General features: G+C 41.0%; 1 protein-coding gene across 1 annotated transcript in view; it reads right to left on the reverse strand.

The window, feature by feature from the left end:
• The window catches only part of TRAPPC9 (trafficking protein particle complex subunit 9), a 500,310-nt gene that overhangs the window by 351,854 nt on the left and 120,663 nt on the right, over positions 1-27,793 (reverse strand). Inside the window, exons 19-20 of the mRNA XM_054984964.1 lie at positions 15,640-15,782; positions 8,222-8,332 (exon numbers count right to left, since the gene is read on the reverse strand). Of these exons, the coding sequence (XP_054840939.1) occupies positions 8,222-8,332; positions 15,640-15,782 (254 nt within the window). The remainder of the gene's footprint in view (positions 1-8,221; positions 8,333-15,639; positions 15,783-27,793) is intronic.

Genomic DNA, 27,793 nt, shown 5'->3' on the forward strand with positions numbered 1-27,793 from the left:
GGAATAAACGAAACACTGAGTGATTTTGTAAGGTTCCTCCTAGAGGACCTATTAAAAAAGAAGTTCCCATTATAACACAATGAGCAACTCCGAACAAATATCAGCATATGAAAAAAAAGATCTTTATTGCTTAACCAAAAAAAAAAGATAGAGATAAAAGAGTGCAGTGCTATTTTAAAAACTGAAATGTGATATTAGTGTATAAACTACACAAAGGTATTCCAGATTACCAGATATTAGTCTTAGATAAGCTCCATTTCTGGCAGCACAAGACAGGTAAATCAGAGAGAACAATTACTGCTATTAGACGAAGACTCCTGTTTCTGTCACAGTTCTATTCAAATGTTCAAAATATGAGCATATTGGAGCACTTAATATTCATCAACGAGAGGGAGACAGACCTTTTCTTCCGTGCCCTGAAATTACGTTCTTTGTGCTAAAAGCAGGCAAGCTGAAGGCACAGCAAGGGCCCAGAGTTTCAATTTCGAGAGCTAATTGTTTTGCTTCTTTTGCATAGCACTTATATCTGCTTCACAAAGGGATCTAGACGGCCTTTTTATTAGATAATGTAATGTGTACAAAAGGAAAAGAGCAAACACCTCTCTGGTCCCGTAGGGCTGTAGACAAACAGAACATAGCCCAACTATAGTTAGCAAGGCTAAGTCACAGAAAAGTGACTTTCAAAATGTTAACAACGCACACCTGCATGTTAAAACAAATTATGTAAATGTTTATGCACAGCAGCTCTCCCTCTACTATACGATTTCAGGAGCTGCACAAGAAATAAAACGGGAAATAGCCTTGCAGAATAAAGAGAGATGTGCTTAGGTCACTGCTGCTTATTGCTTAGATTGCTGGTTTTAGGACTGAAACAGCCTTGGCTACCCTGTTTGATGACTTGTGCTGGGAAAGCACACCTGCTTAAAAAATAGCAATCACCTTTCCAAAAGCTACTTGACTAATCACAAGAAAATGAGCTTGTAGCCACATAACAATGAACAACAAACATCGAATGGAACCAACATCAATTTTCCATTTAAGGAAAATCTCTTCCCATTGCATTTCACAATTTTAATAATTTTATTACTTCATTAATGTAACAGTCTGCTCTCACACGCATCCTAAAAAATATAACTGGGACCTTATGTGACCACAACTAGGCTGCATTCTCTTTTCACCATTCACCCTCCTGTGCCTCTTGCACAACTGCAAGAATCACCATGATCTTAGCATCGGTTAAATACAAAAGGAGGAGCTACCACCAACATCCGCGCTCTTACACACCCGGCATATCTACACACCTGTTCCATGCTCTGCCAATGGTCTCCGCGTTAGCGTGAGCAAGGGAATCAAGGGAACTTTTGAGAGACATAAGGATGCTAAAATGGAGAAGAGCACTACCAGTTCTTTGCACCTTATCTTAAGCCATAAGAATGGTTCCATCCTCACAAAGCCTGGGCCAATTTCACTGGTAAAGGGTTTAAGAAATAAGTTTAAGGGAGGGTGGAAAGCAACTGTTCTGCCATCCTAGAAGCACTTCTGAGCTGACAGCTAAAGCAGGGGTGTGCGATCGTAATGCAGAAATGCTATTAATACAGCTAAAACTCGGTGGTGTTGATGGAAACACAGAAATTACTTCTCTGCCATCATTATTTCTGGGCAATGCTTCCCAGCAGAGTATTGTCAGGTGGTTTCTTGCGACTGACAGCTACTATGCAGGGAGGAAGAGGTTGCTGACCCAATAACATCCACATTAAAAACACTACCGGATTAACTGAACAGCAGTGGTCAGGGGATGGGTGGGGACAGAACCAGGCACCCACTACAAAAGTGTAGGGCTGAAGCAAGGAGGATGAGGAGGACAAAGGTGCCAGCAACCCCCCCCCCCTCTCTTCCCAGCTGGAGGCCAGGGAAGCAGTAGCAACAGCAGGGCAACACCACTGAGGAAGGAACGCCAAACTAATAACAACAACAACAACAACGTTCAATTTATATACCACCCTTCAGGACAATTTAACACCCACTTAGAGTGGTTTACTAAGCATGTAATTATTATCCCCTCGACAATCACCCTGTGAGGTGGGTGGGGCTGAGAGAGCTCCGAGAAGCTGTGACTGACCCAAGGTCACCCAGCTGGCTTCAAGTGGAGGAGTGGGGAATCAAATTCAGTTGTCCAGATTAGAGTCCCGCGCTCTTAACCACTACACCAAACTAGGAAGCAGAGATGAGAAATCCAACCACCCCCAGAATATCCTCTTCAGATGAAGTTCCAGGAACCCTTTCTAGCCAGCTGTAACTCATTTCCTGGACTGCATGTTGAATGCAGTAAATACTGCCTGACCTTGAATCTCTTTCTCCCTCTTCCTCCCTATTTTCCACTTAGCTCTGTGCATATGCCATGTGTTTTTCCTGTGTGTTTGCCTTTCACTGCTCCCTTAATAAAAAGCCATTCCTGTTGAAAACCCACCTGTTTATTAGAGCATCCTCTAAGGGAATGATCCTAGTATACATTGGTGGAGATCCTGCTAGTTACCCCTCTTGCTGTGTCTCCTTCTATGCTAATTCCCCCAATTTGCAAGGAGACCCCCCCCCCCAATTTGGGTAAAACTATTAGGGAGAAAAGTGAAGTAAATATCCTTAAATAAACAAAAAACTAATGTAAACAATGGAAAAACATTCCAGTGAGACATTCAACTTCGTGAGGGGCCAATCCCAATGGTATGCACATCCTTTGCAAACCAGAAAGTCCCAGATCCCAGTTAAAGGATGAGAGATACCGACCTCATGAATAGCCACTGCTAATTAGAGCTGATGTGGTTTGAAAGAAAGAAAGAAAGAAGAAAGAAAGAAAGAAAGAAAGAAAGAAAGAAAGAAAGAAAGAAAGAAAGAAAGAAAGAAAGAAAGAAAGAAAGAAAGAAAGAAAGAAAGAAAGAAAGAAAGAAAGAAAGAAAGAAAGAAAGAAAGAAAGAAAGAAAGAAAGAAAGAAAGAAAGAAAGGAGGTAGTTGCACATACCCTGAATGAATATTGGGGGCCAAGAAGTAAAATAATGGATTATATTGACAAAGTAGACTGGCTATTTTGCCAGATTACACTAAATATCGTTCAGTATTTGACCTCTGGGTTAAAAGCACTGAACTAAACACTTCTATAGTACACATTATCCAGCCTAATTAATGAACAGAGAGGGGAAAAGTCATGACCAAAAAGAATTCAACAACAACAAAGTGCTGATCTGTAATGAAATTTCTCCTTGGCAAAGGAAGTCAGCCAATTCAGTGGTTTTAATTCCATTTTATTTTGATCATTTTGCAAAATATAATCAGACTATTATTGCCTAGAACTTAGCAAAATCTATATTACACGTGGACAGACTTTTGAAGGAGACCCAAGTTTATAAACACAGGATGAGATGAGAAAGCATCGATTTCAATCAATCCTCAGGGCGTTAAATGATGCGCAACAGACACCCACTCATGTCATTCATTCCTCTTTCACTAGCCATATTAGAAAATGAAATGAGGCACATCTTTAGACATTCAGACCCTTGTATACAAGTTGGTTTAAGGCAAGAATTAAAACTTCACGTGCAGTCCTCTTCTGGGGGAACACTATTCGGCACAAAAGCATCCCCGGGGTAACTGGTTCCTGGGCTAAACATGGCTCTTCCCTTAACCAAGTTTATGATATTCAAATAACATCATGGCAATAAGCAAAATATTGAAAAAATGAAGTTGCTATGCACAAAGATGATGTGGCTTGACCCCCCCAACAGTAAATTGTAAGCAAATCTTTCCTCTCTCCCACTTACCCTAAAATAAATCTGAATTCTGACATTACTTTTGAGTGCTGTAAATGAACTTACAGTGGTGTAATTCTGCTCAGGATCTCACCTCCAATCTCTTAATTGACACAGGGGAGACAGTAATTCCAATATGGAAAAGGCCACTATCAGCGACCTGATGATGCTTATTGACTTCATTTCTACCTCGCTTTTCTCCCCAATGGGGACCCAAAGTGGCTCGCAAGATTTCTCCTTCTCCATTTTTATCAAGACAACGACCTTGTGAGCTAGGCTAGTCTAGGAGCAGCCCAAGATCACCTAGCAAGCTTCCATGGCAGATTCCAAACTCGGTCACCCAGATCCTAGTCTGACACTCTAACCACCACACAGAAATCTCTCTCAGATACAAAGGTAATGGGACATACAAGTACTGGCCAGAGAGCTGTAGAATGCTTTAGGTCCAGTTAAGTGATTAGGTATTTATTTAAAATATTTATATGCTTGCCTTTCTTTGGAGCATCTCAGGACCCAAGGCAGGTAACAATATAAAACAATTTTATAAAACAGACATTACAAACAACAGATTTTAAAAATATGAAATCATTCAAACAACACCTTCTGCCTCATCTCAGACAGGACACATGGTGTACAAGGCATGTGTCCCCATATCGCCTTGTTGCCTCGGTGCCTCAGAGCAAGATTCGTCCAGACCAGTATGATGTGGCTGGCAAGATGATCGCAAACATGGTAGGAAGAGGAAGTCCACCCCACGTTGTTTGCAGCCTCTGGTACTCAAAAGACATACTGCTTGTCTAGGAAGCAAGTTCCACTGGAAAAAAATCTCTGCTTCCTGCACCCACGGGCTGGATCCTGCAGATCCATTCTGCTAGTGATGACACTTTCTTCTGGCACAAGGAGCCTTCCACTGAAGGAAGGGGTCTCAGCTAGTGGAACAGATCCATGGAATCCAACCCAGAGCCAAAGTTCACGAGACGAATTACATGTGCATGACACATGAATGCATTTACATGTGTTTCCCCGTTGCTTTCCTGTTCACTCGCACACTGGGGCCACACTGCACACGTGCTCAGATTGGCACGTGTTTCTTCCCCATTCCTCCAAGAACAGAGATGGTATCCTATGATGCATTTTCTCTTTGCAGTTGCTCAAATCTTCCTCTGCAGCTTTTTTGAGAGGGAAACTTGTTTACTTAATTGGATTTATTGGGAAAAAAACCCACCGGGTTTCCGAGGGGGACTAAAAACAGGGGTTCCATACCTCTGCTGAGATCTTGCACCTCGGCCCATCAGGAAGGGGGGGCATCTATGCAAAAGGGGGTGGGCAATCCCTATGTGGGAAGCCATGGCGTTTCTTGCTGTCAGCCAGAATCAACTCTTTCCTGCCTGTTTGTCCCCAGCCACCTCCAATCTCCATTACTACCTATGGGGAAAACTACAGGAGCTATCCAGGGGCTTGAGTAGCATTTTGCACAATAAATGCACAACATTTTCCGGAAACCTACTGCTAACTGTCCTCTAAAGACCCCCCCCCCCAATGTTTCACTGAGATTGGACCTTGGGGAGCTATTTTAGTTCCCCCCCAGAAGGTGCCATCAGCAACCTCATTTTTCCTATTGTGGAGAGAAAATGATAGCAACTGGGGAAACCAATTGATCATGCCTTTCCCGGGGTTCAATTTCCCTGAAACTTGAGGGGTCTTTAGAGGACAGTGAGGATTAGGTCTCCTACAAATTTGGAGGATTTTGCTTGCAAAATGCCACCCCAGACCTCGAGATAGCTTCCCTAGTTTTGCCCACAGGGAATAATGGAGATTGAAGGTGGCTGGGGCACCTTCTTTCGGGGCCCATAACGTGCCCTCCCCGAAGTCCAATCTTCATGAAACTTGAGGAGTCTTTAGAGAACCACTAGAAGTAGGTCCCTAGCAAATTTGGTAAAATTTGGTCCTAAAATGGCCCTCCCAGACCCCTGGAAATCCCCAAATAACATTTCCCATTAGAAATAATGGCCAAATTTTACCCAATTTGCTCTTTATCGCTGAGCCAAGCTGGAGAACAAGTATCCTCACCCCACCCCATTCTTTTCAGGTTCATGTATCAGGCATGTTTCTGAACTTTTGCTCAGATGCTCAATCATGTTGCCATGATCTTTCTTCCCACCTCCTCCTTATCCTAACCGAAGATGCTGCATGGAAAGGAGGAGGAGGAAGTTACGAGGGGAGGAGAGTGCAGGAAGGAGGAGTAGGGAGGCGGTGGCATCAACTAGAAAACAGGAGAATTTAAAACATGCCTTATTAAAAGCAAAACAGTTTGGGTGTAAGCCAGATCTAAGGGCAAAAAGAGGGGAGGGAGAAGCAGAAGCTGCCCAAAATCGACGCTCTGCAATGACAACTTGCTGATTACGATTATGGACACTCGCAACCGCAACTGTACAAGTTACCCAATACATGCACGAACTAGGGCTACAGGACACGTGTTTACCCGGGTAAAATGGACATGGGCTGGTAGGAACATATATAATTCTAGACACTCGCATAGCTTTGTGTAACTCGTCTTGTGTAGTTTGGCTCCCAGAGAATGTACTTTGGTGGGTGCAGAACTTGAAACACCCAAGTAACAAGGCATCCGTGGATGGTGCTGCCATTTTAAAGAAATTTAAAAATGCTGCAAAGGCCCAGTTCTGATCAGAACCACAACGCAGTGGGCTGAAGAGCTTTTGTTCCCTTATTCCCATGGCTTAAGTCACAGGGGTAAAAGAACACCACAGCATGACACAGCATCATTTTGAAATCTCTAGCATGGCCCTCACAGGCCACTCACACTGTTATGCAGATTAAACAAGTGATGTGTGTAATCAACTTGATCAGCACTTTCATGCTTCATATCAAAACTTCATGGATATTAATAAGCAGAAAACAGTTTTGGGTTGTCTGTTCTTAGTGGTAACCACCCCAGTACAAACTTGGTAACCACAAGTTCAGAAAAACAGGTAGGATTACATTGCTAAAATTCCTTGGTTGATCCAGATATCTGGTCATGGATCAGAACTTTTCCTATTTGGCAACTTCTACCAGCCCCAAACGGAGAGCACTTTTTTAAAGTCTCTGATTTAAATTAAATTTGATGTTTGCCAGAAGGAGTTCCTGAATAGGAAACAACCACAGCTCTCTGTTCACAAGTTTATTTCCCACCTGAACTGTGCCCTCTAAGACAAAATACCTAGAAAAGGACATACTGGGTTGGATCCAACCAGATTTTGTACCCATTCTCCCCTAGTTACCCTCCTTAATAGTGTCCGTTAGCCACATGGCCTTTTTACGTACAGATCCCATCCAGCACAGTTGTTTTTGGTGGTCAACGGAGACCCTCCCCTTTCCATTTTACCTGCAGAACTTGTAGTTGAATCTAACCCCAAGACTGCTGAACATCCTGTGTAATGGAAATGATGCCGTTGGCATATCCTTTTTTTACGGAATAAGCAAAATTCATATGGCTTTTCTGTCTACACACATGAAACCTGGAAAGCAATATTGGTGCTACAGAGGGTAGGAGTATGAAGCCTAGTCCTTTCCTAGTTACCTCTTTATAAAATATTGCATTGCCTATACCTTTAGAAAATGTATTCCACCTTGTCCATAGCTTTTAAACTAAGGCCAACACAATCTGACCAGAGCATATATTTATACAAAAAAAAAAAATCTCTTTAGAGAAGCTCAGGCAAATCAGACATTGAAGCCAGTGGCATGCTTAAGACAACTCTGCTTCTTCTGCTCTATTTGTAAATGGAAAGACACTATTTGTACAAGCCACAACATGGCTAATATTACAGCATCTTGCTAAATAAAGGGAAGATGGGAAAGAGAGTCGCAAATATAATGAACTTTCCAGTGACTGTCTGAGATCTGTTTACTAGGCATTCATGAAACACTTTCATAGCTCACTTGAGGTGCATCACGAAAGACAGATGATGGGGCTGATCTACTCAGATCATCACCTTGATAAATCTTTTCACTAATGAGGTGGTTCAAGACTATTGAATACCAGACATCGTGTGCATAGAATTTAAATGCTGAAGTAAAATAGACATCTTGAGACATGGGATTAGCACTTACTACTTTGAATTACAAATGGCTATCACAAAATTTAACTTCAACGGTTTGATAATCAAATTCGTATCATAATTAATTACTCCCAAAAAACAGCTTCTATGTATAGTAATACTGCTTCTGTACTTCTCCACTATATACTTCTCCATTATATACAATACTTCCTTGAGTTCATATTCTCTTTAAAAAACATAAAAGGATACATTTTTAAAAATCCTTTAAAAACTCATTTGGGTATATAAAAATGTAACTCAGTGTAACTGAAGAATAAGACAAACAAAAACACCACTAAGTCATCTTTTTTGTTTCCTACTTACCGTTGGCATTCTGCAGCATGCAAAATTAGATCTTCATTATTCTTTGCGCTGATTGTGAGCTCATGCTCTGTAGCATTGAACACATCAAGCAGTAAATGGCATTGGCGGGTACTGTTGGGAGAGATTAAAAGAAGGTATTATTTGTTGACAGTTTTAACAAAAGGATATATTGATCTTTTTCTTACGGTGGGGGTTTGTAACTTTTTTCTAAAAAGAGTTGACCAGATCATGAGAAAGTTTTTGCATATAATTAATTACAATAATGGATGGGGGAACCCCAAATGCTTGCTTTTTTGTTTCTGATTAGACTTTTAAAAAAATTAATTGGTAGAGAAGATGGAAATTTGTTATACAATCATTAACTCAATTTGAAAGAAAATTAAGAACCAGACTTAGATCTCATCTAGCTCCATCTTGAGAAACAGCTGGACTGAGGAGGTCAGAAGGGCTCCCACATTTTGATCATTCTGTAGAATGTGCAAAACAGAAACATTCAGGAGGACATTTCTAAAAAGAGATTAGAGTTGAGGTATAACTGATTGATTCAGAAAGGCCATTTTCTAAGGGGATAAGATTGCCTATTGCAATATTTACTGTATATATCATCTTGCTTTTACTGCATTATCTTCATTCTTTACAATACACCTGCATTTTTGTTTTGCCATGCCTTAAACTTTTTAAAAAATTGTTTACATTGTTTTCTAATTCAATAGTTCTAGTCCTATTGACCTGTTTACTGCATGTCTTGTGCTGTCTGACTTCATTGTTTTTATAGCTCATAATCCGCCTTGAGTTTCAGCGAGAAAGGCAGGTGAAAAATAGACAGATAATTTAGTGACTGTTCTCAAAGACCATAATAGACAGCTTAAACTATGTTTTAAAATGGGAGAAATTGTTGGATAATGTTATCGATTCCTATTATTGGATGATATAGGGATCGATCCTAGACTGGTCTACTCAGAAGTAAATCTCATGCCATCCAATGGAGCTTACTCCCAGAAAAGTGTCCTTAACATTGCAACCGTAGGTAGACGTATACTGTCTGTTCTGGTTTGTGATAGAGCTGCTACAACAAATTATCAGAATGACCTTCTAGACTATCCAAAATGTACAGCAACTGTAACCAAATATGCTAGAAATATTGATAGGATGTTCCAGTTTTAAGTACCATTGATGGTTGTGAGAGAAAGCCAAATAAGTGATACAATCATGTAATTCTATTTTTAAAATTAAACAGATCTTCATCTTCCAAAATGTGTTTGTTAACCTGTTTGGATAGCACCACTCTTAGGAAGCAGGAAACACTACTGTTTGATCTCATACCTGTGGCTTGGTTAGTCTGTGCTACATAGTATATATCGCTAGACTATCTAGCTTTTTTAGTAAGATTATCTTTTTATATCTAGTTTAAGGAAAGCTGACAAAGAATGAACAGATTTAGAGAAATCTAAAAATTTCAGGATATTTTGGAGTGCTAAACAGACAAGTGTTGGGGGTAGTTTTCTTTTCATGTTGTGCATTTATTAACAGTACTGTTATAATAATTAAGACTCTTACAGTGCAGTCCTAAACAGAGTTGCTCCAGACTAAGCCCATTCATTTTAATGGGCTTAGTCTGAGTTAATTCTGTTTAGGATTGCACTGTTAACATGATTATAAGTAATTATGAATTGTATACTGAATTTTGTTTTAGGGAACTTAAAAATACATTTAAAATAATACTTTGTGGAATAATTCTACAGCTCATTACTTATCTAGAATATGTATACCCTACTTCTCTATATAAATATCTACAATACAGTTCACAATAAATAACTATAAATGCCGTGACTGTTTTTGCTTAGTATTTTGCAGATAAAATCTCTCACATCCATTCGATCTTGGACTCTACATTAGCAGTGATAAGGTCAGATGGTTCCAGGATGCTAACCTGTCCAGTTGCTTGGGATATTTTCAGCGTATTCAGGTTGAGGATGTGGACGGGATTCCTGGAGGTTTGAGGCCTACCACTGCTTTTATGATCCTTGCCCTTCCAGGCTACTTAAATCTGCCGGGGGGGGGGGGGCTGACTTGATCTGAGAGGTAGTTAGTGCCACTTTGGGAGAGGAGTTGGTCGCTCCAGCCTTGAAACAGGCTGTGGTGCACCCACTTCTAAAGAACCCTGCCCTGGACCCAAAAATCTTAAAAACTATCAACGAGTCTCAAATGTTCCATTCTTGAGCAAGATGACTGAACAAGTAGCGGGTGAACAATTTCAGGCTTTTTTTCTGGATGAGACAAATAATTTAAATTCTTTCCAATCTGGTTTTAGGCCTGGTTATGGGACTGAAACAGCCTTAGTCACCCTGGCTGATGACCTGTGCCAGGAGACGGGCAGAAGGAGTGTGGCTCCATTGTTTCTTCTGGACTTCTCAGCGGCTTTCAGTGCCATTGATCATGGTAACCATCCAGCCACCTTTCCAGGCTGGGAAAGTTCCAGTCCTACCTGCAGGATAGGTTTCAGAAAGTGGTGCTGGGGGACTGTTGCTCAGCCCCTCGGCCTTGGGGTTCTGCAGGCTCCATCTTAATCCCTATGCTCTTTAACATCTACATGTAACCACTGAGTGAGGTCATCTGGAGATCTGGCCTGGGTTATCACCAGTATGCAGATGACACTCTGCTTTAACTCGTGCTCTCAGCTGATCCCAGGGAGATTGTCGAAACCCTGATCCAGTGCCTGGAGGCAGGTCTGATGTGGATGTGAGCTAACAAACTGAAGCTTAATGCTGGCAAGATGGAAGAGCTATGAGTGAGGTGCCATATACTTGAATCAGACCATTGGTCAACCAAGGTCAGTACTGGTACTCAGCCTAGCAGCTGCTCTCCAGGGTCTTAGGCTGAGGTCTTTCACATCACCTACTATCTGGTTATTTTAACTGAAGATGCTGAGGACTGAACCTAGGAACTTCTGCATGCCAAGTAAATTCTCTACCATTGAGCCATAGACCCTCAGATGCTCAGCTGTCCTCACAATCAGTGAAGCAAAGAGGAGGCTGAATGGGACACATGAAGATTTTATTCTGTGTTAGGGATTGTAGTTTTGGAACAAGGGGATGGAACTAATTCTGGATTCATTGGGGAACAGTATGAAAGTATGTGTTAGATCATAAGACAGGATACTGCAGTTCCACATAATGCAGCTCTGGATAATATTGGCAATAATTACCATCACCTTCATTTCAGTGGGTTTTAGATCCACTGCTGTACCAAGATGTGTCAGTACTAGGGGTTACAAGATAAAAGTGCAAGAGCAGGTACACATCTTGACACTTTCTAGCCAGTTAGTCATTTTGAGAAAGCACAAGTCATAAAGAATGAAATTTTATTACACTGCAATAATAACTTCATAAGATATTTAATCATTGAAAAACCTTCTAGCATGAATATATAAAAAGCATTTATCATGGTAATAAATGGGAGGGGTACGACTAAAACCAGTAGAGGAGACAGAGGAGAATACTCTTGCTTTATTCATTAGTAACCCTAAAATAGAAACGCATAATAGATTTGAGAAGGGGCAAAAAACCTTTGCGGGATTAGAAGAAGCTGCTGAATTCTACCAGAATTTGTCTTGACAGACAAAAGAAGCCCTGCTTAGAATATGTGAACCATGAAAGTAGATCTCTCTCTCTCTCTCTTTGTCGCACACACTCAGTATAAACTAACAGCAGGCTGCATTTTGCTATTGCTTCATCTTCCTCCAAGCAAGGCACTGGTTAAGTTTCTGGGCTGTCGCAGAACCTTCATTGATTTTGGAGCTTTTGAGAAAAACAGATCCAAGACAAAATATACTAAAGGAAGCATAAGTTTTGTTGTGAAAAAACCTCACATAAGAACTAGGGAATGGACTACCCCTGTTACTTATCGGAAATAAGAATGACAGACCAGTGAATGGGTTAAGCAGGAAAATGCATTATATCGGTAATGAAACAGCCTGAAACAATAATGTTAAGGGGAAAGAGGACTCAATCTTGTCCCAAGGGTGACCGAATAGCAGTCCTGTAACAGCCAAAGCGAAGGACTATATAAGTAATGAGGTACTACCAGAGTGGAGGGCAACCTGAACTTCCCCCATTTGGAATCCTAACTGGCAATTGTAGACAGAGCTCTAAGGGAGCTCAGCGGTCAAAAGACTGGCCAAAAGAGTAAACAAGCAGGAAATTGATGCTGCAATTCTATGCAGAGTTTCTCCACTCTAAGCCAAGGCCGGCCTGTCCACTAGACATACCTAGGCAATCATGTAGGGTGCCGGTCAGTCCCAAGGTTGGAGGTAGGGTTGCCAACCTCTTTGTGAGGCCCGGAGAGCTCCTGAATTACAAAACAGCTGCTTTGGAGAGTAGATTCTATAGCATCGTATCCTGCTAAGGTTCCTCCCCTTCCAAAACTCCACCCTCCCCATAATCCATACTCCAAAACTCCAGGAATTTCTCGACCTGAAGTTGGCAACCCTAGCTGGAGGGGCACTGAGTTAGCACACCCGAAGTGTCATGGGATCAGGAGATGTGGCACAACGGCACCTCACTGAGGCACTGAGGATGGGCAGTGTCTTTTCTCATCACCAGATCTGTGATCTACAGACAAGGTAGCTATACCAATGCATCAGGCAGCAGGCAGGGCCTTTCCTTGCTGCCAGGTACAAGGTGGAATCGGGAGGTGCGGCACTGCAGCAAGCAGCATCCACGAGAATAGACTGGAATAACTCTGTAGAGGACTATACAGACAGGGCCCCAGTAATTCAGGTCTAGATTTTAGATCTGTAACACCGCTAGATCTTAGGGAACTGGTCGATTTGTAGCTCCCAGAAATTGAAGCTGTTAAGGAACTGACAACATTGCTTCTTAATAGCAAAGGCATTTTAAATGCATAACAATTTAGAATTGTCATTTGATTCAGTCTTTAGCTTATCAGAGTATCAGCTTAAAGAAAACCACACCTAGAAAAATATACCTAGGACAGATTAAACCAGCCATGTGTCAATTAAATTAAGACTTGTAGGACAAAGAGGCAAGAGTTTAGTGTATACATGTAAAGGGAGAGCCATGGATAAGCAGGCTGTGGCACAGTCACTGGCCGAAAGTGGCAATACAGTTATCCAACTCCACATTCGACAACCACCATCTCCTAAAAAGTAGGGGCAATGTTATGTGTTTGTTAGAACAACAACAAAAAAAGCATCTAACGTGTGATAATGTCCCAGAAAAAAATATTTTCAAGACTAAGCAAGAAAAACAAAAATGAACATTTTGAATCCCAGTTTGCAGAATGCAAGTCTTAGAGCCTAAAGGGAGTAAATTTTAAAAATCAAGAAACAAGCTGTTTTGCTAAATGACACTTATTCATAGGTGTGTAGGGGAAAAATAACAAATCTGCATTATCTGTCACTTGAAAGAAGTTTATTAATGAGACAAAGCTTGTCTTGGTGATAGGAGATCAATAGTATGAAGTACAACTGCTAGGCAAGAATGCTGGTGATAAAAAAATCATAATGGATACGATAAAAGAAAAAGAGTATTTGAAAATAAATCTGCCTTAATGGTTGTATAGCAAAAGCACATTTACAAAAGAAGATGGCGAAGGAGGAATATAACAGACCTTCTGGCATTGTCTCTACCTCGTGATTTATTTATCCCAATTATATCTGGAGTTTGTTCAACAAAGTACTCTAGATGATTCTTGGCCACCAACAAAGCACACAACCACAACATGATTGTTTTGTGCTTACAGCCAAAATCCAAAGGAACAATAAGAGGCTCTTCTTCACACACATGCACAGCCAGACCTTATTTTGATGCTTTCACCAAAGAAGTTCCCACTACCTGAGAGAGACTGGCACTCAATTCCATGAAAGTTGTCTCCCACACTCCACACGTGGCCTAAGTGTCTTGTTGAATGGCAACACAATTCAACTTCTGATGAAGTGCTTTGAGAAAAGGTGGAGTCTGTATCAAATACTGTCTACTATGCAAAATGTAATACTGAATTGGACTTCGTGGAATTGTTACCTGCCAATAAAATGCATTCCCAAAGAGATGAGAGGGCACTTCCAAAGATAGCATGTTGGCCACCATTTATGACTTGTTAATTTACATTCACCGGGTTACTGATACAAACTTACACCCACAGAACAAAACAAACTGTGGGTAAAATCTCATGAAAATCACTTAAACTGGGTACAATCTAATCACTCAAACTGGGTGACAAACGGTGCCTCTAGGAATCAGTGGAAACCATCGAGTATTTAGAGATTTCTAGAGCTGCTTCTTGTCATTTCTAGATTGTACCCAGACATGGCATAGAAACACTGGCAATGTCCAGCCATTTTCTCCAGGAGAACTGATCTCTGTGAGCTAGAGATTAGTTGTAATTCTGGGAGATTTCCAGCCACCACCTGGGTGTTGGTAACTCTACTCTTTATTCCAACAACAGCTCTCAAAATGATACTTCTGAGGATCAGAGAATTCTTAGGGACTAACAACACATTGCTTTCCCTGTACGACATACACAGATTATGCAAGGAGATGTATTCTGAAACTGGCATTTCCCAGGTACGTATGGCCCCAATTCAGATCAGGACTGTGGTGCCCAAAGAAAGAGGGATTAGATTCACTCTGCCGGGGGGTGGGGGGGTGCTATTTGCCATGTTGTGACTACATATTATGTTTTCAAATGGGACAAACTGCGTCTCCAGGGCAGGTAGGAAACACAGATCGGGGTAGGGGAATCCAAGCTCTTTCTCTCCATTAGGGCTGCCAACAGGCTTGAAGAAAAAGTTTCCTGACCCTTATAAAGCCCTGACCTGGATGGTCCAGACTAGTCTGATCCTATCAGGTCTTGAAAGCTAAGCAAGGTCAGCCCTGGTCAGTATTTGGATGGGAGAGCACCAAGGAAGTGCGGAGTAGCTACACAGAGGCAGGCAATGGCAAACCACCTCTGAATGTCTCTTGCCTTGAAAACGGTACGGGGACGCCATAAGTTGCCAGAAACTTGACAAAAAAATGCATGGAACTGATGTTTTTCATAGCAGGGAGGTAAGTATCTCCACCTGGCAAATAACATCCCATTAAGCCTCCACAGAAGAGGACAAACACTTTTCTCCAGGCCTGTTGGCAACCCATACACGGCAGTCCCAACCCAAATAATCCCTCCATAGGCCTGGGCACGACAGAGTTTCAGAATAAGCATCTCCACCCAACCCAGGGATATTCCTAGGGAAATAGTAGCATGTAGCTTGGCGCTCTGCAACTACAGGGGATGCAAGTCTACAATGGGAGAGGGGAGGCTGTAATAAAAACTGCCACATTTCCACTTGCAGATGATTTTGGACCCAACCCAGTGTGATCTAGTTTAACTTGTGGTAAGACTGTGAAGCAAGAACATACCTAGTTGCAGGCAAGGTATTGACACGAGTAAAAAAGACAGATGGTTCCACTTCCACATGAAGCCCAAGGGACAAATTCCTGTAATATCCATCAACATGTCCTGGACCTCCAGAATATTTGAAATTCAAGATGGCGTCCAGTGTCTAGAAAAATAAGAGTGAAAAATATACCCACATTCAGATATTTGTTTCTACTATGAAAATATAGTTGATTTTCAACTAGGTAGGGTAAATGAACACTTGCTGTAAAGCAGACTTGAAGACCCATCAAGGAGAATGCAGCTTAGCCATTTTATCAGCCATACAAAGGAGCTTGAACTAGTCTACTGTAACCAAGATCCACACACGGCTGGAGGGAGATATTCAGCTTTACATGTCACAGGTTGTGCAGGTCTGCTCTAAGAAATTATAGTTGGCAAGCCCCACCCCCAGCCACTGTTCATAGCCACCACTCACTCACCTGGCCAGCAGCAGATATGCAGCAAAATGGTGTGCACATGCTCCTCGGGGAATTCCAATGACATCACTTCTGGTTCAAACTGGAAGCAACAGGGTCTCAGTGGGGCTGATTCTTTAGGAACTGGCCCCAAATATCGCAAAAACACTATATTTGGGGCTGATTCCTAAAGAATGAGCCCCACTGGGAATTCTTTGCTTCCAGCTTGAACAGAAGTTTGTTTGCCTGGTACACTTTCCCCCGCCGCCAGTTTTAAGTTAGGAGGGCCCGGCAACCCTGAATTAAAGTAATACAGTATACAGACTTTCTTGATCAGTCAATTTTCTTTCTTGACTTTAATGATATAATTTCTGTCTTGTATATTCGTGCATTTCTCTAGGCAATTCTGGTATAAATAAGGAGATCCATTTACAATCATGCTTGTGCTAGCTTCTAAAAAAACCCTGTCAAATATTGATATTAATAACTTTATAGACCTCTGGTGCTACAAGAACCAAACTAAAAAAATCTATTTTTGGTTCATATTTAGATATAAATACACTTTGCTTGAAATCATTTGAAATGTATATTTCTGTACTAAAGGGACACCACAGACAATTAAATAGGTTCTCAGCACGCACGTGCGCACACACACACACAGGGGTCATTTCGTAGAAAAAGAGCTGGAGGAACTAATTAGCATAACTCATTAGCATATGCCATGCCCCCGACATCACCTATCCTGGCTGTTTTGGACCCAATCCTGGCCATTCAGGGCCGAAATTGTACCCAAGATGGCAAAAAGGGGCTGAAAATAGGCAAAAAGGGGCCCAAAATCTACGAATGCTGCTCTGGCTGACCTTATTTAAATGCAACAGAGGTTCCAGGAAAGTCAATGGGAGATGCTACAAGATTCTTTATTGGAGTGGGGGGGGGGGTTGCCATATTTAACAATGCTAGTCTGTCATCATCATTGAGCATCTTGTCCTCATATATTACTTGCTCATGTAAGTGAAGACTAATTTTGCACACATATTTGGAGGTGATAAGATATGCGGTACCAATAGTTTAAGCAAATAACAGTGGCTATTTTAACTCCCTCGTTCACACACACAGTGAACTAGGTTATCTGATTGTTTCTTTAGGGACCTAATTCTGATCTGCTCGCTACATTGGCTGCATTTTACCACACTGTCTCTTAAGGAATGTTAAGCTGACTTGAAATCTTACCTTACAGTGAAGCCATCAACTTCCATCTTACCTCGCTTTGCTCAGTTACATTTTGCTACTCTGAATTCTTTGAGTGCATCCACTGTAACTTAGTGGATCACAGTTATTCAGCCAAAAAAGAAAATTATTTGTAACTGTTTCCTCATACATAACACAGTTCATCTTACATTACTGCTTCGCCAGTTTATGCTGAAGCAAAGTAAAACTCAACAGATGTTTAGCACTCCAGTGCAACTGTCAGTCAGGATATTTAATATAAATATTTAATATTTAATATATAATATAAAGATGGCCCATCAAAAATAAAAAATAAAAAAAAATTGCTAAGTGTCTAACATGTTCACCTTTCGGGGGGGGGGGGGTGTTTACTTGGCTCATGCCCTCTGCCTAACAATGAAGGTAGTGAAGAGGGGGGGAAATATGGCAATATAAACACTTTCTACACATCTCAAAGCAAGTACCCTTACAGACAGCTATTACATCACACACAGAAATATAGGCAAACACTTAAAAACTGGACAAGTTGTGCAAACTCCTGTTTTCTAATTTTTTGTTATTAACTACAGTTTCTCTCACTTAATAATCAATCGTGAATACAAAATGGGAGGAAGGGGACTGACTCACTCTAAATACACACATTTCCAGCTGGTCTAATTAACAAAATGCTGAGTTGGAATCAGTAGCACCAGAAAGCTGACACCGCTTAAGACAAGATTCTACTGTGAAAAAATAATTTCAAGTTTGTGCTGCTTTTTTGCAAAGTAAGGAGTGATCCAGTTTGCTTCTAATGTATTTGTGACATAATGTTAAATAAAGCATGAAAGTGCAAGTTCCATTCATTTCTTCTGTATAGCGAAGCTGACATTGTGTGTTGTACTGCTTCCATTTATTCCTTTATTAGCTCAGTGTTTGGAAATATGAAATAAGAGGGGAAATATAAATCAAGGTGGGGAAAGGCAAGTCAACAAGAGTTAAAATGATGGGAAGAGTTTTTAACACTGCTTGCAACATACTGGTACTGGAATAACAGGGTTGGAACCAGGAAGAAGGGTCTCAAACCAAGAGGTGAAGGAGCAGGAGTAGATGGGGAAAGTCTTGGGTTTGAAGACTAGAACCATTGGTCCAATTTTACTTTGATTTCTGTTGTGCATGTTTCAGTACAGAGGAACCAGCTCAGAGCATGAACCAGGGCCATTTCCACACGGCTTACTTGTACTCGTAACGTCCCGGTAGAATGCGCAAAAACCGCGGAAGATCGCGTTTTCTTGTGCGAGATTTGCGCGATATCATGCGACGTCACGCAAATCTCGCACGAGGAAACGTGATCTTCCGCGTTTTTTGCGCATTCTACCGGGACGTTACGAGCACGGGTACGCCGTGTGGAAACGGCCCAGCTCGGAGCCCAATAAATCTGTCACAACTAGAAGAATTACATGAAAAGTAACCAAACAAGAGGGGAGGAGTCTAAACACTGTCTGGCTGAAGAGTCATTCTACACCCAAATCTCTTTGCCCCCCCCCCCAAATCACTAAGATTCCCCTCTTATCCATATCTCTATAATCCATGAAACAGTCATGATCTCCCGTCTTATTTCTGAAGACAGCGGCAGTTCCATTGCTCAGATTCTATCAAATCATCCTGCAACTCCAAGCAGCAACCAAAGCCCCGTTCACAAGTTACAGTGGAAGGAGGTACAATCCACATACAATGTACACTTGATTGTTCTTTATTCAGGTGTTGAATAATTACGTTACTGTCAACAAACATACGTACAGCTGAACACATGATAAAGCCCCCACATTTATCCAATTGCTGGTCCCCAGTTTCATGCATAAAGTGAATGTATATTGGCTCTTTCTTACAAACAGATGTATGCATCTACAGGCAGGATCAATCTAACGTGTGAAAAGGGTTCGCATTCTCAAACTTGCCTCTGCTCAGAATTTTGCCTGGTCTTGTCCTAATTATGATTAAAGAAGTGTCCTTAAGCTGATAAGATTCCATCATCCCTGGATACGACTCTGGTAATTAGCTCGCAAAAGAAGCTCGTTGAAGGATCCAGCCCCTCTGGATTGATGAATTCCTATAAGCTCGACACTAAAAGCAAGTTCCAATCTTAGTATACATAGAACGCAACAGCCAAATCTACAATCTCAAAAGATGACGCACTTCAAACCCCCATTGGCAGGGTGATGAGGAAAGACCACACCTGAATATACAAGCCTGACATAGAAATAACAGATATTGTAAAGGGATTAAAGTAATTCTCTTTTATTAATATCACACAGCAATTTAAAGAAATTAAATTAAATGCCATGCAAATATAACCACAAGGGGCTTAGTAGCTTTCCTAGAAAGGAAAGCTGGGGAGGGGGGCAGCACTTTTAAACATGATCCCATATTTCCACGGTACCTCCAGCTGCTTCACAGCAGAGAGGTAAATTCGCTGCAAACTGTCGATAATCTGGCTGCACAGGTGTCCATTAACTTTAATGCAACCTTCACAGCCAGAAGCCCATTTATGGCACTGAAAATATAGCCAACTAGTGTTGTTGTTGTTTTTTTAAAAAAATCTACCTAAACATGATTAATTTGATGAACGGCAGCCTCTACTTGCCAGCATGCACATAATTCCCAAGTATTAATGACCCTCAAAAAATACAGATTACACATCCTCGTTTATAAAACCATTTATTTAAATATTTGTAACAAATATTATTTAAAAACTGGATTAATCAGATTCCTTAGGACTCGAACAATGCCTGGCAGTATGTTTGCCAGGTACCTTTGCAGATCTCCCCTCTGAAGTATTTGGAAGGAGCTCAACAAATGCTTTCAACTCTAAGGACTGTTACGTCGGCTCATTGGTTGAAATAATCCCTTTTTAAACCCCATTCTCACACACTTTAGGAAAAATAAACATTTTAATGGTGATTCTATCTAGATTTCGAGCTTGCATCTACTATTGTTTGGGGACTGTTTATAGACCATGTTAGCACACAGCTAGTCATTGAGGCAGAGTGCCAAATTTGAACAAACACATCTTAATCCTACTCCCATCATAAAGCTCACTTGTGTTCACTTATCAACTCTGCTATAACAACACACCATAACAACAACAGAAAATGTGTATTATGGACATCTTTCTAAATATATCATAGGAATCTACAAGTGCTGGAGGAAAAAAATGAACACATGAAGCTGCCTTATACTGAATCAGACCCTCCATCCATGAAGATCAGACTGGTAGGGGCTCTCCAGGGTTTAAGGTAGAGGCTTTTCAAATCACCTGCTACTTGATACTTTTATCTGGAGATGTCAGGGGTTGAACCTGGGTCCTTTTGGATGCTATGCAGTTCTAATAATAACAACAACAACAACATTCAATTTATATGCCACTGTTCGGGACGACTTAACGCCCACTCAGAGCAGTTTACAAAGTGTGTTATTATTAACCTCACGACAACCACCTTGTGAGATAAGGTACGGCTGAGAGAGCTCAGGAAGAGCTGTGACTGACCCAAGGTCACCTAGCTGGCTTCAAGAGGAGGAGGAGTGAATCAAACCCGAATCTCCAGATTAGAGTCCTGTCATACTTAACCACTACACCAAACCGCTCTTAACTACTACACCAAACTGGTTCTATCATTGAACTATGGCCCCTCCCCAAAAGGTGAGCTCCTAAGTCTTTCCAGCCAATGGAAATCCTAAGACCTGACAAATCACCATAAGAACTAAGGAGGATTTTCCTTCCACCCATCCTCTCTCTTGGCTGGTTCTACAAGTTCATTGCACAAAGGATGGGCATTCTATCCTTTTAACTATACATTTGGTAGCAATGGCAAGGAGATTTACTTCAGAGAGAAAATAAGAGGGGGTGCTGAGTAAGTTTAAACACAACAAAAGACAACATTGGCCATACATAAAAACAATAAATGTCAGAAAACGCAAACGTGTCATACTACTTTTTGTTACAAAGTTATCTGTTAAATCTGCAAGCAATTGATTGTTTATATTGATACAGAAGGATGTTTTAAACCAGGACTCCTCAGTCTTGTTGAGCCTGTAGCAACGTTTGGATTTTGAGAACGGGTAAGGGCTTGCAAAGGAGAATAGGGGCATGACCGTGCACAAAATGGCTGCCAGGAGGGCTGGGCCAAGGCTCCAAATGTTGAGAATTCTAAGCCAAGTTTCCTACATTGATGAGAGTAATTCTTTCTTTCTGAATGAGTATTCCTGTAGACACAAAGGTGACACTTCATAGACTTTTCTGAAGCAATTCTTGCTCCAAGAGAGTAGAGGAGAGCCGAGATTGGCCCTCTGCTTTAAGGCACAAGGAAGTAGGTGCCCGTAATTAGAGCTGCCACAAGAAGGATCACCACTTTAAAATGTAAGTTTTGAAGTTAAATAAACTTGGTTTGCAAGGTTTTTTTTTTTAAATTAGTGTTTTATTCCTGTGCCAGCTACCACCACTGTTTAGGATGCCACAGTAATACTTGTTGTTTCTGTTATTAAAGTACCTTGAGAACTGGAGAGAATGTGGATTCACAACTAACACAATCCTAGAGTTTCATAGTATCCATATTCTAAAGACATTTTCTTGCTCTTTCCCTTGCTACTTTTTCTTCTCAAATATCTTAATATCATCATGAAAATATTTGTATACTATTACTTGCTAATGACAATGGATATTTTTGCATTATTATTTTATTTATGCATTCTTGACTCTATGCCATTGCATTGGAAGTATTTATTTTCCTTTAAAGAGTATACCTGAGGCTGCACATGTTGCCATTCTGTGAAGGAGAAGCACTGCAGTAAGGAAAATGTAGCACTGTCAGCTACATTCTGCAACCAATCTGTTTTCTTTCTTTCTTACATTTTTTTTTAAAAATCAAGTTATTAGCTTCCACTTTGTGCTAAGAGACTGGGACATAAATAAGAGGTGTGCCACATTCAACTGAGCAACTCAGTTTTCAATTTCCAAAAAACCACAGCAGCCAAGAAATGTTCAGAAGTAAGTGGGCGATTCCTGCAGTCTCAGAAGTTTGAGAGGTGCTTCAGAACAAGACATAGTCCTTATCCATTCTCATGATGGAAAAGTACTAAAATAAATTATGCAAAATATTTTTTAAAAAATACAGAATAAATTATGTAAGCAAAGAAACAATGCTGATTTACTCTATCTATCCAGACTATACAGACACTTCTTGCTGTAGGATTCCAGTACTGCTCAGACTATGCAAAGACCTCGTGTAAAAGCTTGAATTACCCTTAATAGGTAGAACAGCAAGATTTGAATCCAGTGTCACCTTAGAGACCAACCACATTTTTGGAGTATAAGCTTTTGAGAGTCAGAGCTCCCTTTTTCAGATACTGGAGAAGGGAGCTTGGACTTTTGAAAACTTTTACCCTGAAAATCTGGTTGGTCTCTAAAAGTGCCACTGGACTAAAATCTTCCTGTTCTACTGCAGACCAAAATGGCGCTCCACTAGACATGGGCACAGAATTTGGGGGGGGGGGGGGACGAACCACGTGGTTCGTTCATTTTCACAGAACATGAACCACAAATTAGCTGGTTCCGAATCGGTTCGAGGTTCAAGGGAGCCCAGATCGGGCACCTTCACGCTCACAGCCAAACTAAACAAGGCTTTCCCAATGTCTAATACCCACTAAATTTGCAGGTGACCTAGTCCTCACTGTCCTCTAAAGACTCCTCAAGTTTCAGAGGAATTGAACCCTGGGAAAGGCATGATCCATGGTCCCCCCCCCCTTCCTGTCATTTTTCTCTTTACAGTAGTAAAAAACTGGAGTATCTGCTGGAAGCTACTTTGAGGGGCTACAAACTGACCTTCCCAATGTCCAATACCCACCAAATTTGCGGATGACTTAGTCCTCACTGTCCTCTAAAGACCCCCCCCCCAAGTTTCAGAGGGATTGAACCCCAGGAAAGGCATGATCCATGGGTCCCCCCCTTTCCTGTCATTTTCTCTTTGCAGAGGCAAAAACTGGAGTGTCTGCTCGCAGCTACTTTGAGAGGCTGGCCCTTTTCCTGGCTGGATGGGCTAGAGTGGGAGCTCTCTAGTTCGCAGGGACAGCTGCCAATCAAGCATGGAGGCCTCAGACTGGGGGCAACCAAAAGACTGCCACTGTTGCCTGGGTGATGGATTGAATGGCGCAAAGTGTCTGGCTTCCCGAACCAGCAACAGAATGGAACGGAACAGTAGGAAAAGTAGTTTGTTCCATTAAAAAAGCGGACCCACGGAACACATTTCTTTGAAAATGAACCGGCCGTTCCGTTTGGAATTTTGTTCCGTGGTTTGTTTCGTGCCCATCTCTACTCTCCACCTAAAACTATCTTAATAGATGGGAATCTGATGTTGGGCTTTTCAAAATGAATCTTTAAAAAGGAACTTTTTCACATATAATTAAAAACAAAATAATCAACACTTCAGGCTAGTCTCTGAGTTCTTTTTAAGAAAATAAATATTTGAAATAAGAGATTAAGACATATTTTCGTACTAGTATCATATATATAAAATTCCACTGGCTTCGCTTCCCAGGATACCAGAGTGAATAAAAAGCAAACCTATCTAAAAAATAGTGTTAATTGAGGCACATTACACCTCAAAATATCTCATCATGGAATAAGTATTATAAATTCTAATTCTATAGTATAAGATAATATCTTCATAATGTTTTAAGATTTTCTTTAATGAGTTTCAATAACCCATGGATTAGGGACCCAATCTAATGAGATGTCAGAGTCTTCTATATAGATTACTTTAGTCTAGTATTTCTTTCCATGGGACTCAATGCTCAGCCTAGAACAGGGGGGTCCTCACGCTTTTTGAGCGTGCAGCCACCTTTGAAATTCTGATGCCTGGTAACGGATGCAACAGAAAATTGGCTCCTAGACAAGTGTCAGCGGCCGTCGTGTTGCCCACAGCTGACACAATGGGGACACCTCGTCCAGAAGATATCATCAGAGGGGCTGAGTGTTGTAGTTCTGAAAGTGTGGATTTGTGTCTTCAAAGATGATGACGACGATGACGATGACGACAACAACAACATTCAATTTATATACCGCCCTTCAAGATGACTTAACGCCCACTCAGAGCTGTTTACAAAGTATGTTACTATTATCCCTACAACAAAACACCCTGTGAGGTGGGTGGGGCTGAGAGAGCTCCAGAGAACTGTGACCTCAGTCTTTTTGTTCCTCTGCCAATATATGTGCAGAGTAAATGCTTTGCCTCTCCCTAAAAAAGCAAAATTTCAAGTTCAATGAACAGATTTTTGGGATGCAGAATGGATGTGGGCAAGGAGAAGTCTGGAGATAAATGTGAAAAAGGAAAAGACAATAAAAAAACATATTACAGAAGTTTTGAGGTCTTTCTGAGCGTACCTTTCTCTGATTCAAGCTCTACTATACCATAACTCAACAATAATTCATTTTTGATATAGCTGTAAAACCAATCTAAACATTTTTCAAAATGAATGACTTTAGAAACGTATAGTGTTTAGTACCTTCTAAAAATGATACCTGCTTTTAACTCTGAATTGTGAAGACTATGTACAGTATTAAGTTTAAAGAAATAACATGAATGTACTTTTATGTAATACACCATGGATTAAATCAACCCTGACTAATTATTTAAATCACAATTTAAATTAATTCATCAAACCCACCCTGAAGGATACTGAAGGAGAAATGGGAGGCTGTTCGGGTGCTCTTTTATAATACACACATTTGCAACTGGACAATAAATTTGGGACAAAACGTTATTTTCTCAATTTTAAGATTTCAGAGTGAATTGTGTATAATTTGTTGTGAATATCTTTCAATTTGGCCAAGTACTAGTGTCTCATGTATTTATGTTAATCTTTAAAATATTCATTTTTATCCTTTTCCGATTGATTGTTTTGTTAGGCAATGTGATCCAGGAAGTTTTTACAGGTAAATTATATTTGATTTAATCTCTGAGGTATATAGTGAAAAGAGAGTTACTTTGGCTTTCTAACATACTCACAACTGATCCTTGAAACTGGCTATGGAGTTACATTTTTATAACAATTACATTCACTATTCTCATCATTGACTGTACACTTTGTGAAATGTATCGATACAGGTGTATTCCACTGTTGATGCTACAAACAGTATTATTTTCCATACATTAGACAGTGTTTAGGCCTTCTAGTACTTTTTCCCATTCTTAAACAGAAAGATAGATAAATAAGGGTTATTTTGCTGACACAGTTAAATGTTCTGGCCAGAACTGTAGCTTATGGTCTGCAATCTAGGCAATATAATAATTCTTAAGTTCGTGTCATCCTGCTGATCAGGCTACTTGCAGCTGATGTTTTAGCGCTTCAACAGTTCCGCTCTGTATTCAAGTTTTTAGCATGGCTCCCCATCATGGCTTTCTTTTTTCCTAAACAGCCCGAACGACTTATCCTTGCCTCCTAGGGAAGGCACTTTAATGGTTAAAGTGCTTTTAGATGTCCATTTTTGGATGCTGCCTTGTTTTCAGGTAAGCCAACCACAACTGTACACAAATACAGCTGTACAACTGAGCCAAGTATTATATACCGGTGACACTCAGTGGCTTAGGAGCCACATGTGACTCTCTGATATGCCACCTGTGGTTCTTCTGGGCATTGTTACCTAATGCAGCACCTACCACGTGCTCCAGGAAAGTGAGCACGGCCACTGCCCGATGGGATAGTGGATGACAAGCAGTTCCCACTCTGAAACAGCTGCTGCTTCAGGGACTGGATGATGGGTAAGCTGTGAGTCACCTTGAGCTGCAGGTCTTAGGCCAGAGACAGAAAAAAGGGCCTGTCCTCTACAACAACCCCCCACCCTACTCCAGACTCGGTACTCTCGTTCCAGCATGCTGGCAGCTGCTTAGAATAAGCTGGTTGCCAAGAAGAGAGAGTATACCTACAGATGGGACACTGGTATGATCCAGAAGGGCTCTTCTTATGTTCTTATGTACAATAAAACCACCACCATGGCAGCCAGCCAGGAAAAGAGCAAGATGGCCACAATGGGGTGGAGATGCTTATACTCCCATTTCTCCACCACTAGCTTCCTCCCCTCTGGATGTCTTGGCAATCTCTCTTGTCTGACCTGCCGTGCCTCATGCTAAGGAGAAAGAGGAAAGGGAGAGAAGAAAGCCCTTCCTTTCTCTCTGAACACAAAAGGATCAACAGTAGTATGGAGAGAGAACCTACATGCCCAGAAGTAATTAAAAAGTATTTTAAAAGGTTATAGCTTTCCACATGTATGTAAAGCACTGACAAATCGCAGTCAACGTATAGAAAATGCACAGCGCTTTCAAGGCAGGAGATGGTAGTTTGTCATTGACTGCCTCTGCAGAGAGACCATGGACTTTCTTGACAGTCTCCCATCCAAATACTAACCAAGACCAAGATTAGGCTAGCCCTGGCCATTCAGGTCAGGGCTCATATACATTACTTAATTCAATTCCACTTCTTTCCCCAATTGGGATCCAATATTAAGATTATAGTGTATACAGTACTGTAAAAGCTGTACGAGTTTTCTTACTCTTTTATCCTAGTATCTACCAGATTTCCTGGACCATGAAATATTATAACAATGAGCCAAATATCTCTAAAAATTATCAGCAAGTTTGCCCCTCGCCCAGTCCTACATCGTACTGGTCCTAACTGTTGGCCTCTGTAGGACATAGACCACACGCACACTCATTCACCTGTAATGGCAAAGTCCCACACAGTGGTGAAATGGCAAGATTTGTTTAGGAAGAATGGGACTGGTTTTAAAAATGGTGTGCAAGTGTCAACACCATCTTTAAAACTAATGAGGGAAAACCAAAAAGAACAAGGAAGGCCAAGAAGATAGAGACCTTTGCCAGAAGTAAGAAGAGCTAGGAGACACGGCAAGACAGTGATTAAATATAATTGTTAGAGGTGGTGATTTACAGATTATCCACATCTTCAAAGCTGTATTTCTATGCCATTCAAAGTTCCTACCCATCCTAGAAATAAATCCTTGAGCATCTGCAGGTTGCCCAATGATATCCAACTGAGAACACCCAGAAACCTGGCCGAAGTGTCAGCAGCACCACTAATTGTCTGGGGGAAAAATCAATGAAAGCCGCTGCTACAATTCACTCTGTCTTCTGTCATATATGAAGAAAAACTCCGTCAGCAGAACATTCTTCCATTCACATTTTCATCTGGACACAACACGATGGACTCAGAAGTGCGTCATACTGTACACTGCAAAGCTGCTACAGAGAAATTCTAACTGAGAGAGAGGCGATTGCACAAACAAAATGTCATAACTGTCCAAGTTCAATTTCAGGCTGCCTAAAGGTTCTTAATATATAATTTTGAGAAGCTGAGTTAATTTAAGGGCCAGTGCTGAAAACCCTTATTCAGTTCCGAGCTTCACAACCGTTTGCAACAAGCATGAATTTGCAGGTCATACCCTTAGTTT

This window comes from Eublepharis macularius, chromosome 7, assembly GCF_028583425.1.
Source record: "Eublepharis macularius isolate TG4126 chromosome 7, MPM_Emac_v1.0, whole genome shotgun sequence".
In the NCBI taxonomy this organism is placed as follows: Eukaryota; Metazoa; Chordata; class Lepidosauria; order Squamata; family Eublepharidae; genus Eublepharis; species Eublepharis macularius.